Here is a 12500-nt window from a genome sequence, read left to right as displayed (position 1 = left end):
AAATTCCCCGCCCGCCCTCCCCACCCCCCAAAAATAAAAGAAAAAAAGAAAAAGAGGAAAAAGAAAAGAAAAAACTTACGATCGAATTTACATTGAATTTCGAGCGTTCTAACAGTTTGAAAATTGGATTGCTATCGAGCTACTTTGGATTTAGGTGGAAATTCGCTATTTGAAAAATCTTTACTCGAACCGGCCGTGTGAAAATCCTACCACGAAAAAGCCAACGACAAAAACATCCACTTTTTAATTTGATCCACCCGATCCTCATCGAATCTTCCATAATCGTATTCAAACAATACTTCCATTGTCTTATTTTAATATTCGACTTGGCAAAGAACGATTATATTTAATCCCATCGAATCTCCGAGAATATATTGTCTTTGTTTTTCTTTTTCTTTCTTATTTTCTTCTTCTTTCTTTTTTTTTTTTTTTCTTTTTTTTTTCTTTTTTGTTGTTGTTGCAAACGACAAGTGGAAGTACGTTAAAGACGAACGGAAGTTGAAGAACGGCGAGGATCTTTCAAATAGACTTAAATTTATCGTTCTTACACGTTGATTAAATTAAAACGCGTTCGATGAATGACTTACCTGTCCGGATGGCTTTTCCCGACCGAACTTCGTCGTCTTCCAATTTTCAATAATCATGAGAGCGACGTATATCTTACCGACGGTGAGCTTTCCTCTGCCTACCTCTAAAATGACAAGACGAATGATAAAAAGAAGAAGAAAGCAAAAAAAAAAATAATATTAATAATAATAACAATAATAAGAAAAGAAAAAAAAAAGAAAAAGAAGACATGAAGATATAATAAATATTCAAAGTAATCATCGAAAATGAAAATGCATTTACGCAAGTATATACGGAATCAAAAAATTTCAAGGATGAAAACTTGCCTTCGTCTCTAGGTATCAAAAGGTCCAACATCTTTTTCGCTTGCAGAGGCCAGATACTACGAATCGTATCTCTGAGCTCCTCGTTCGCTTGTTTCATCTCATTGGCTGTAAGAGATAAACAGTAAAAGGAAAAAAAAAAATATATATATATATACATATATATGAGTCGTTGATTTTGAAAGTGAGGCAAGTTCTTATGAAGAAAAAAAAAAAAGAAAAAAAGAAATAATTAAAGCTAATTCTCTTATTACGAATTAACATAAAATTTATCCTTTTCAATTAATTGACAATAAATATCTTTTAATATTTATAATATAAATTATAATAGTAATTTGTTACTGATAATTTATTTCAACAATGATATATTTATTGCCAATTGATATTAAAAGTAAGACAAGTCCATTTGGAACTTGCATAACAAAACTATGATTTTTTTCTTTTTTTTTTTTATTTATCTAACACGAATAGCCATTATTATATATTAAATTTACATGAAATAAGATCATGAAAAAATATAAAATAATATAAAATATAAAGAATAAGTCTATTACTGTTTATCCATATTTTTAAATCCATTCAAATGGGAACCATTAAATATTTAGCGATAATATAAAATGGACTTGCTCCATTTTTTTTTTTTAAATCAACGACTCATACATACATACATATATATATATATATATATATATATATATATCACGAATAAGATTGGTATGACGATAAGAAGAAAAAAAAAATAAATAAATAAATAAAAAGAATTACTAACCGCATCTCATTTTAATACTAAGATCCTCTCGTATCAGTGCGAATAGCGTTGTTGTAAAGTTGACCTTCCCGTCAGAATCAACGGGCATGTTCATTCTAATGAGTTTTTTGTAAGCGAGCCTGTTAGGACACTTTTGGCCAAACCCCAATGGCGGATCCATAACCTTAAGCATATCGTAGACCTCATTGTAGAGTACCTTACCGGTTGCCTTTGGATCGTATTCCGCCCATATTCGCACGAATTCATCGAGATGATGCGCGCCGAGAATTGACGAGTCTCTCGTTAAATAATCAAAATTGTCCATTATAACGGCGACGAAAAGATTCAGCATTAAAAACGAGCAGAAAAAGATGAACGAGACGAAGTAGGCATAGGCGATATTAGAACCGCAACCACCTGGTTCCTGTTTCCCTGCTTTAACGTCGCAAGGTCGACCCTTTATGCAGGCCAACATGATGTTCGGCCAAGCTTCTCCAGTTGCACACCTACGAGATACATTTCAATATATTAGACGAATATTAACGTTCCTTTTATATACTAATCGATCATGATATCTTTGCGATAAGAGAATATTCTTTTAGTTTTATTTTCTCTTTTGTTTTTACTTTCTTCACTTTTTACTTTTTACATTCTTTTTTTTTTTTTTTTTTTTTTTTTTATTAACGACATGCAAATCAGTTCAAATCCTTCGAAGATACGAGGGAACAAAATTATAGTGATTGATAATTTTATTTTATTTTTTTTTCCTTTCCTTTTCTTTTTTTTTTCTTTTTTTTCTTTTTTGATATATTTATCTATTAAACTTCTTCGCGTACACCTACGAGATTAAAATATTATTATTATTATTATTATTATTATTATTATTATTATTATTATTATTATTATTATTATTATTACATAGATACTGTATTTGTATATGAAATGATTCAAGGATAGAAATCATCAGAATGTATTATTTTGCTTCTCGAGTATCCTCGAAAGAAATAGAAGGAGAACGAAAGAATTGTTTAAAAAATTCTTATTTACACGTATAATATAATATAATATAATATAATAGAAGGGATTCAAGAGATCTGAATTCAATAGATCGAAGGTTTAAGCTTTCGTACTTGGTTCATATTGGCAAGGATATTTACGTTAAGATATTACGACGTTCTCTGTTCTATGATAAGATGTTATTTAGAATGTTATTTAGAAAATCGACTTAATATTAGTTACTTGATATCGTCGTAATATCTAAATATATATATACATATATATATATATATAGATAAATATATATATATATATAGATACAGCATGCATCTTATTCAAGGATACAAAGCAACACCAAAAGCGATAAGATAATAATATATTATCTAATTATCTATCATCTAATCTATCAAACTCGATGTTTCTATTTGAATTTGCCGATATGTGCGTGACTCTGCCCTTCGGATTTAATTTTTTTTTTTTTTATTCTTCTTTGATGTCTAAGAAATAAGAATTATTTTGTATAATTAAAAAAGAAACAAAACAAAACAAAACAAAAAATATATATATATATGTATATAAAAAACAATCAAAAAAGAAAATTACAAAAAAAAAAAGAAAAAGAAAATATATATATATACATATGCGTGTGTCGTTGTCCTTTATTCAAGGATCGATATTGAATCGATGTGGCGTTAAAAAGATAAGGTGCATGTTGTGCATAATATTTATATTTTATAACATTCGATTCTATCGATAGAATCAATAAAACGTGATAGAGATTACGTTTTGACGATACTTACCGAAAAAGTAGCATCAGACCTTGAATGAAGCTTTGGAAATTGTTGTGCTTGTTAATAGAACTGTCAGCACCCAGCTCGATGTTACCGAATACCTGAGACCCACAGAAATAAGTGAGCCAGCCGCAACCAATAGGGCGATAGCAGCATTTTTATTCACGGACGTTCATTTTTATTTCTTTTGTCTTTGCCTCTTTTGTTGTGTTACTATTTTCTTTTTTTTTAGTTTTTTTTCTTTTTTTTTTTTTTTAATCTCTCATACTTCTTTTCCAAATTCTCGTCTTTTGTTTTTTTTCATTTTCTTTTTTCGTCTTTTCTATTTTTTCCGGTTCTTTCTTTTATTTATTTATTTTCTTTTCTTTTCTTCTTTTATCGTGTTTACGAGAATAACCACGATAAAATTGACGTAATCAAATATATTTTATCGAATATATATATATATACGTATTAAAGTCAAATCTAATTTTCTTTCTTTTTATATACATATATATATATATATAAATTTTTTTTTAAAGACGTAAATGACTTAATATCGTCTTCCGGGTTGTATTTTCTCTCGCTGGATGACCGAAAATGTCTCTCTGTTCGACTGCTATGATCCTTAAGTAAAAAACTACTAAGTAGAGATGAGATAATAGGAACTAATCTAGGAATGCTTGAACGATATCAAACGTAAATAGACGTAAAGTTAAATAATCATTTAAAACCCAACGAGTAATCGTATTGTATTAATTTATATCCTACATACATACAAATATATATATATATATAAATATATATATATATGTATGTATGTATATATATGTGATATTATAATGTCGGTGTAATTGTGTATCTGTTTGTGTATAAATGTAAATTACGACAAAGAGTCCTTCTAAGTATACTGATCTACCACATTTAATTGGGATCTATGATATACGTTAGACTTGTATTTTACTTTCTAAATAATATGTATATACATATATATATATATATATATATATATATATATATACATACATATACATATACTCATGTACTCGAAAGAATCGCATGATTCTAAAAAAAAATATTTGTTATCGATTATAACTTCGTTGTAAATTTTTTTCATGAATTCGATATATCTCGGAAGGATTCTTTCGAGCTTATGAAATATGTTATTATCGTCGACGCCAAAGCTATAACGCAAGCATTACTATGGGACCAACTCTCTATGGGACAGCTAATTGCGGGGGTTACAACAACTTGACACGTCGAGCAGCTTACTCTCGTGAAACCTCATGCTAGCAGCCCAATATACTCTCGTTCTCTATAAATCTTTTTGTTTCTTGTTTCCTTTTTTTTATTTTTTTTATTTTTTTTATTTTTTTTCTTTATTTTTCGATTTATTCGTTTCTTTTTCTTCCTTTCCTTTTTCTTTTTTTTTTTTTTTTCTTTTTACGACGACCAAAAAACTTTCACCGCCCTTCCGCCCCCCTCCCCTTTTTTTTTTCGTACCTTTTATTACGACGTCGTTCTCTGCCGTCACGCGATATATTTCGCGATGTTTTTCGAACCTCGTAAAAACGAAAAAGAAAGAAGAGAAAAGAAAAAAGAAAAAGAAGGCAGAAAGAAAGAAAGAAAGAAAGGAAGGAAGGAAGGAGGAAGAAGAAGAAAAACAAAGAGGAAGAAGACGTAGAAACGTAAGAGAACAAAAATGTTACTCGATTAAATCTTTATAAAAATTATCAAAGCAAATTTTCAATATTCGATTTATATTAAAAAGATTCGATGATATAATATCGAGATACGATCTTTTTAATTGATCGTCGTTCGTTAAACATCGCGAAAGATCACGTGTAATGTTTTCGAATGGATACGTATCGTTAAAATTGTTCGATTCGTCGACGAATATTCAAACGGGGGGTTTTTTTTTTTTCTTTTTTTCTTTTCATTATACGAATAAAATTTCACGCGTTAATATCTCTCGTCTCGAAATGGAAAAAAATAAAGAAATTTTTTAACGATCCCCTTCGTTTTCTAGTTTTCTTTGGTTTTATTTTTTTTTTCTTTTTTCTTTTTTCCTTACTTCTTTGTTTTTTTTTTGTTTCTTTCTCTCTCTCTCTCTCTCTCTCTCTCTCTCTCTCCTCGACTAAAGGAAACAATTAATCGAATCGTTCGATTCGATTGGTCGTTGAAAATCCCTCAAGATTTCTCTTATCCTCGAACCTGCAGTGTATTTAGCTGCTCGACTCACCGAAAAAGCAACATAAGACCGGCGAAGAAGGACTGAAAGTTGTTGTGATCATCGATCGATGTTCCTGGATCGTTCGATATATTTCCAAAGACCTGACAACGGAATTTCTCAATCACTAATTATCACCAAACTTCAATGTCATTTAACTCAATCCCTTTTCTTTCTTTTTTTTTCTTTTTCTTGTCTTTTTTTCTCTTTTTTTTGGTTTATTATAAAAAAAAAAAAAAAAAAAACTAACGGAACGATATAATCATACCTTTTGCATTTTGAGTGCATTTCTCACAAAATGACGAACTGAATACATAGGGAAAAAAAAAACAAAATAAAAACCAACACGTAGTTATCCTATCAATCGAGTCAAGTATATCTCTTTTCTTTTTTTTATCCCCCTATCATATCAACCTAACTATATATATATACGTACATATATATATATATATATATATATTTATATATGTATGTATATATATATATCTACTTGATAAAATTAATTGATCGGTCCGACAAATCGTGTAATAAATAAGTAAATTAAGTTAATAAGTATATATATATATGTATAAAATGTACATATATCCTATATAAGATTGGTCCCAGTATGTTGCAAAACGCGCGAGAAGAAGGAGAAAAGAGAGAGGACACGTTCTTTCGTACCTGCATACCGATGATGGCGTAGATGAAAAAGAGCATCGCGATGAGGAGACAAACGTAAGGCAAGGCCTGAAAGAAAATAATAATAATAAGAAGAAAAGAAAAGAAAAACAAAAAAAAAAAAAAAAGAAAAAAAAAGAAAAAAAAGAAAGAAAGAACGGAAAATTAACTCAACAATTATTATCATATCGTGTGATATCGTTTCAAAATTCATATCTATATGAAATTTTATTCTTAAAGTTTTTTTTTCCTCGATTAAATATTATTTAAGTGCACAGCTTGAAATTATTTTGAAGATGCGCACAATTTGAAATTATTTTGAAGATGCGCACAATTTGACATTATTTTGAAGATGCGCACGATTAGGATTAATATCGATGTTATCAATTATTTTTCTTTTTTTTTTTTTTTTCTTTTTTTTTTTTTGTTGAATTTGTAATACCTTAATGACGATTTTAATAAAATTACGATGATAATTTATTCATTTTCAGGTACTTTACCTATACGTATATCTATATATATATATATATACGTACTTTGAAGGATTGCACGAAGGTCCAGAGTAAAATTCGTATCGTGTATCCCTGTCGTAGCAGCTTGATCAGTCTGGCGGCACGAAAGAGCCTAAGAAAGCCGACGTTGATGAAATTCTCCTGCAGGGGACAAAGGAAATTGCACTTAACCCAAAAGGATTGTCCATCTTTAAACGTTCTAAATGGTTAAACGTAGCTTCGTGCGTACAACGTCGACCAACAAGAAAAGAACGGATCGTTCGTTCGATGATCTATAATATATTCGATCGATAATCTCACCTTTGCTCGATAGCCAAAACAATGCACGAACGAAGCTATTTTTTAAAAAAAAGGAATTGTTTTTATGCTTTTTATTTTTTCTTCTCTTATTTATTTAATTTAATTTCTTTTTTTCTTTCTTTTATTCCATTAATTTTTCTTCTTCTTTTTCTTCTTCTTCTTCTTTTTTTTCTTTTCTTTTTTAACTTCCTCGTTTCTTTCGATTCTTTTCTTTCTTTCATTTCTCTTTTTTTTTTTTTTCTCTATTTACAACAATGAAATTACTTTTTCCACTTTCTACGAGGTGTAACAACATCGGACGAACAACTATTGTCAATCGCACGCATTCTTTCACCTCGACGAAAGTACGATCACTAATGAGTAAACTAATTAATTGTTATCTTAATTAATTACCGTTACAACCCCTTTGCCGCGACCGAGAAGAGAAGATAATATAATACACGTATATTGTTTATATTTATTTCATATTTTTCCTCTCTTCCGTCTTTGCTGCACCGATAGCCGCCATTATATTTTATCGTGGCTTTCATGTTAATAATAATGATGAATGATGATGAATGATGATGAATGATGATGATGATAATAATTAATGATAACGATCATGAAGTATTTAAAAAAATACGTACGAATATATGTATACGTAAGTATATATATGTATGTATGTATATATATATATATGCATATGTATGTATGTATGTATGTATGTATGTACATATGTATAATGATATGAATGAAGATGTAAAATGTAGATAAAAAAGGGGGATAAGTGTGTAATACATGTAAAAATATAGTTGTATGTGGTTTTTTTTTTCTCTTGCTTATGCTATATAGAGGTATTATAGTGAACAAGATAGTAAAAGAGGTTAATATAGCTTATAAAAAGAGATAGGTATATATATATATATATAATATACAATTATAATATAGAGAACCGATCCGATGGTCAATATTATATTGAATGATGCAAATAATATACGAATTAATTGATACCTTCTTTTCGCTTAGCTGGCCACCACTTGGCACACTCGAAAACCGCTCCTATTACAGAAATATTGAACGTTGCGATAATTATTATCTTTTATCGTTCGTATCCTTTTTTACAATTATTCAAAACGTACATACACTGATCATTTAACTTTCTGGCCTTTACAACACAAAAGCTCTAGCGTGTGTTCCAATTTTTTTTTCTCTTCTTTTTTCTTTTTCTTTTTGTTTTTTTTTTTTTTTTTTCTTTTTTTTTTTTTTTTTATCTCTTGAACAAAGTACAGGAAGATACGCAATAGACTGGCGATACTGGCTATTACCGAGCAAGCAAATTACTTACTAGATATTGATATGACGATGTATAAAAATCTACTGGATTTAAGAAATATATATGTATCTATATATATATATATATTGAATTGATCAATTTACTATTTAATTAACTTAAGATTTTAACCTTTTTATTCTTCTTCTTTTTTTTCTTTCTTTCTTTCTTTCTTTCTTTCTTCTTTCTTTTTTTTTTCTTTTTCTTTTTCTTTTTTCTTTTTTTCTTTTTTTCTTTTTTTCTTTTTTTTTTATATATATATATATTCAAATCGCAACGTTTAACAATCGTTACAAATAATTATGTGTTGAAATGCGTAATAATAATTGTGTATATGTATATTTGTAAATGTTTTCATATTGTTGTCGTTAACGTATCAATGAACGATGAGAGATATATTATTATTATGTATTTATATACTTATGTAGCGTACAAATGCAGCGTATACGGCTGGGATAAAGAAAGAAAATAGGAATATACAAAAGGCATCATTTTAAATCGGCTTTAACTTTGCTCTTTTGCTAGCATTGAAATATTTTTAAATATCGACAAGGAGCAGCAAAAGGGTTTACTGGAAATAATGCAATAATCTTGCCCTTTTGTCCAAATTGACAAATGATTTAACGTTTATTATTATTGTAACGTAACGTTAATATATTACGTATTACATTAATATATTTGTATATAATTAAGAAAATCGTTAAATCGATTGAAGAGATTTATATCTTAGGAGAAAAGGGCTCGTGATAGGCGTACACGAAGCAATGGATTATACGAAATCCACGTGAAAATCGATAAAATTGCAATCGAATCAAAATTCGAACAATGTAATATTATGCTCGATAATAATGAAAATAGCCTAAATGTATTGAAATATCAAAGATTTTTTTTCTGTTTTTTCTCTTCTTTTTTTCTTTTTTTTTTTTTTTTGTTTTAATTTTAATACGTTATCATTTCTTTCGCATCTTATCGAACTATATTATACATTACACCTTATACATATAAAATAAAAGAAAACGTACTATTTATATATATATGCATATATGTGTATAAATATATATATATATATATATATATATATATATATATATATTTTACTTAGGCCACTTTCGTATTAATAATCGACATATATCTTTAGATACTTTTAAAGATTCTCCATGAAAAAGATATATAGATAGATAGATAGAGATAGAGAGTGGGAGAGAGAGAGAGAGAGAGAGAGAGAGAGAGAGAGAGAGAGAGAGAGAGAGAGAGAGAGAGAGAATATGTATCTTAATTTATATTATTTAAATAATATCTAATATATTTCAAAGCTCTACTTACCCCGAATTCGATGACAAGTGCGTCCACGATGCTGCCGATCACCGTAATGAAGTCGAACGTGTTCCAAGAATCCTTGAAGAAGTTCTAACGTCGAGAGGATATAATCAAATTAAATAAATAAATATATTGTATATATAGATATATATATATAAATATATATATATATATATATATATATATTAGTATCACATTTAATTGAGTATTAGAAAACGATCGAGAACACTGTTGATCGTTCCGAAGCTTCCACGATACTAAAACGTATTTTTCTTAGTAGTATTATACTTACGAGAATCTCGGTTGAAATGTTATTGTGAGAACAAAAGAAGAAAAAAAAAACAAAAATATTGAGAGGAACCTTCGGAACGTTCATCGTGATGTTTCGTGTTTATGTATGTATATATGTAAGGGCTATTATCGATCGATAAATTACGCCTATTTCGATTTCGTGGAAAAAATATATGTAAAGGAGCGCGATTTCGTGGAAAAATAATTTATAATTTATTATAATAGACGCGAATATTTTTTATAATATATAACTTTTTCATCTTCTTTTTCTTTTTTTTCTCTTTACGGCTTTTTCGCTTTTCTTTACTTTATTTTCTTTCGTTTCTTTTCTTTTTTCTTTTTTCTTTTTTTTTGTTTCTTTTTTCTTTTCCATTTATAATTCACGCGACTGGTGTATATCTATGTTTTGTGTGTAAATATGTGCGTGTATTATTTTTCTCTTGTGTGTAGTGTGTTTGTGTATGTGTAAGTGCGTGCACGTGTTAGTACGTACGTGTAAAATAAGTAAGGTGAGGCCTCACACGAGCGTGTGTCGTACTAATTAATCTAATTACCGATGTAATTCGGTTGTGTGTGATTAGGTGCTTTTCCTAGAGATGTGTAAAATGAGAAAAATTTTCCGCATCTCTTGGTCAATTTCGATGATTATTTGTAATTACAAAAAAAAAAAAAAAAAAAAAAAGAAGAAAGAAAAAAAAAGAAATATATATGTGTATATATATATATATTTCTTTCTCTTTTTTTTTCCCCCCATTACTCCAATACATTTGCAAAAATCTTTCCTTCCTCCATGCATCTTTTGAAATATCGTAGTACACATTAACAAAATTAGACTAAAAGATGCGGTTTTTTTTTATATATATATATAAAGTGATTGTATGATAATACTGTAATCGTACGCACTAGTGATCGATGATCTCGACTGAAGTATATATAATAATAATCATAATAATCATGAAAATAATAATAACAATAATAATAATAATAATAATAATATTAATATTAATAATATTAATAATAAAATGATAATAGTAATAATGATGATAATAACAACAACAACAATAATAATAATAATAATAATAATAATAATAATAATAATAATAATAATAATAATAATAATAATAATAATAGTAATAATAATAATAATAATGATGATGATGATGATGATGATGATGATGATGATGATGATGATAATAAAAATAGTAATAATAATAATAATAATAATAATAGTAATAAGTGATGGGATCTTTTTTAAAGAAATGATCTACGGGAGCATGCCGGTAATAGAAAGCAAACTAGAGAGAGAGGTAGAAATACGCGAATTTCTTTTTCCTTTTTTCTTTTTTTTTTTTTTTTTTTGTATTTTTTTCACATTCTTTTTTTTTCTTTTTTTTCTTTTTTTTTTATGCACGTTCACACCAGAAAAATAGGCCTTTTATTTTGTTTCATTTTTTCTCTTCTTTCTTTCCGTTTTCTTTTCTTTTTTTTTTCTTTTTTTTTCTTTTTTTGTTTTTTTCTCTTCTTCTATTTTCCTCTTTTAACGAGAAAAGTACATACGTCATATTAAATAAAGAACTTGATTAGACGTTATAATTAAACTAAGTAATCTAATTAAGGACAAGCGAGATAAAAAAAAAGGGTCTCTATTTCTAATTCTATTACTATCGTAAATAATCTTAATGATTAACTATCGGCAAATAATTTGATTGACTTAAGTATATATGAAAAATAATTTCTCCTTTTTTTCTGGCGTTCAACTTGTTACACACTCGATCTCGATCTTTCGGCACAATATATCGATTTCGATTTACTCGTTTCGGATATTTCAACGGCAGACAATTAATAGAAAAATATACGATATATTTATTATATGGGCCACGATCGGATCGTGCATCGTTTTGCTTTACGATCGACGCCGATCGATGCGTGCTATTTTTCTATTTTTCTTTATCTTTTTTTCTTTTTTTTTTTTTTTTTATCATCAGTTTTCCTCCCTCTCCACCAGTTTTATTTTTTCTTTTTTTTTTTTTTCAAATCGATCCCATTCGACCTCGTCAAAGTACGATCACCTATCGATTGTAATAATTAAACATTAATTGTTAATAATCGTGCTAACCCCGATACTATTTTATGTACATACATATATAACCGAGTTATACATATATATATATATATATGTGTATGTTTGTGTGTGTATGTGCGTGCACGTTTTAGACACATACATATACATACATACATACATACATACATACATAGATGCATACATATATGTATATATAGAAAATCGTTATATAAAAATAAAAATATATATATATGTATATATATATATATATATATATATATATATATATATATAAAATAGAGATATAATTGCGTGTGAATTAAAACAGTGAAGATTTGAATGATTAAGAGGCTTGTTTATACCTTGCATCCGAAGGCGATGAGTTTAAGGATGCACTCAATGAGAAAAAGGAGGG

The 12500-nt window shown here is 28.1% G+C and overlaps 1 protein-coding gene across 26 annotated transcripts in view; it reads right to left on the bottom strand.

Annotated features, from left to right (window-relative positions):
- cac (calcium voltage-gated channel subunit cacophony) overlaps positions 1 to 12500 on the bottom strand; it is a 132577-nt gene that overhangs the window by 19253 nt on the left and 100824 nt on the right. For 19 of the 26 annotated variants that reach the window (XM_085657406.1, XM_085657426.1, XM_085657403.1 and 16 more), the window contains 8 exons: positions 9739 to 9822; positions 8097 to 8144; positions 6831 to 6947; positions 6298 to 6363; positions 3435 to 3526; positions 1660 to 2144; positions 894 to 998; positions 588 to 691 (listed from right to left, as the gene is read on the bottom strand). In XM_085657406.1, the coding sequence (XP_085513532.1) occupies positions 588 to 691; positions 894 to 998; positions 1660 to 2144; positions 3435 to 3526; positions 6298 to 6363; positions 6831 to 6947; positions 8097 to 8144; positions 9739 to 9822 (1101 nt within the window). Of the gene's footprint in view, positions 1 to 587; positions 692 to 893; positions 999 to 1659; positions 2145 to 3434; positions 3527 to 5646; positions 5739 to 6297; positions 6364 to 6830; positions 6948 to 8096; positions 8145 to 9738; positions 9823 to 12500 lie in introns of all 26 variants that reach the window. The other 7 variants (XM_085657409.1, XM_085657419.1, XM_085657421.1 and 4 more) reach the window with 2 other exon arrangements.

Source organism: Vespa mandarinia, chromosome 5 (genome assembly GCF_050613455.1).
Source record: "Vespa mandarinia isolate Hongniang chromosome 5, ASM5061345v1, whole genome shotgun sequence".
Classification (NCBI taxonomy): Eukaryota; Metazoa; Arthropoda; class Insecta; order Hymenoptera; family Vespidae; genus Vespa; species Vespa mandarinia.
The sequence above is the reverse complement of the archived record's forward strand: the minus strand, read 5'-3'. Positions and strand labels throughout refer to the sequence as shown.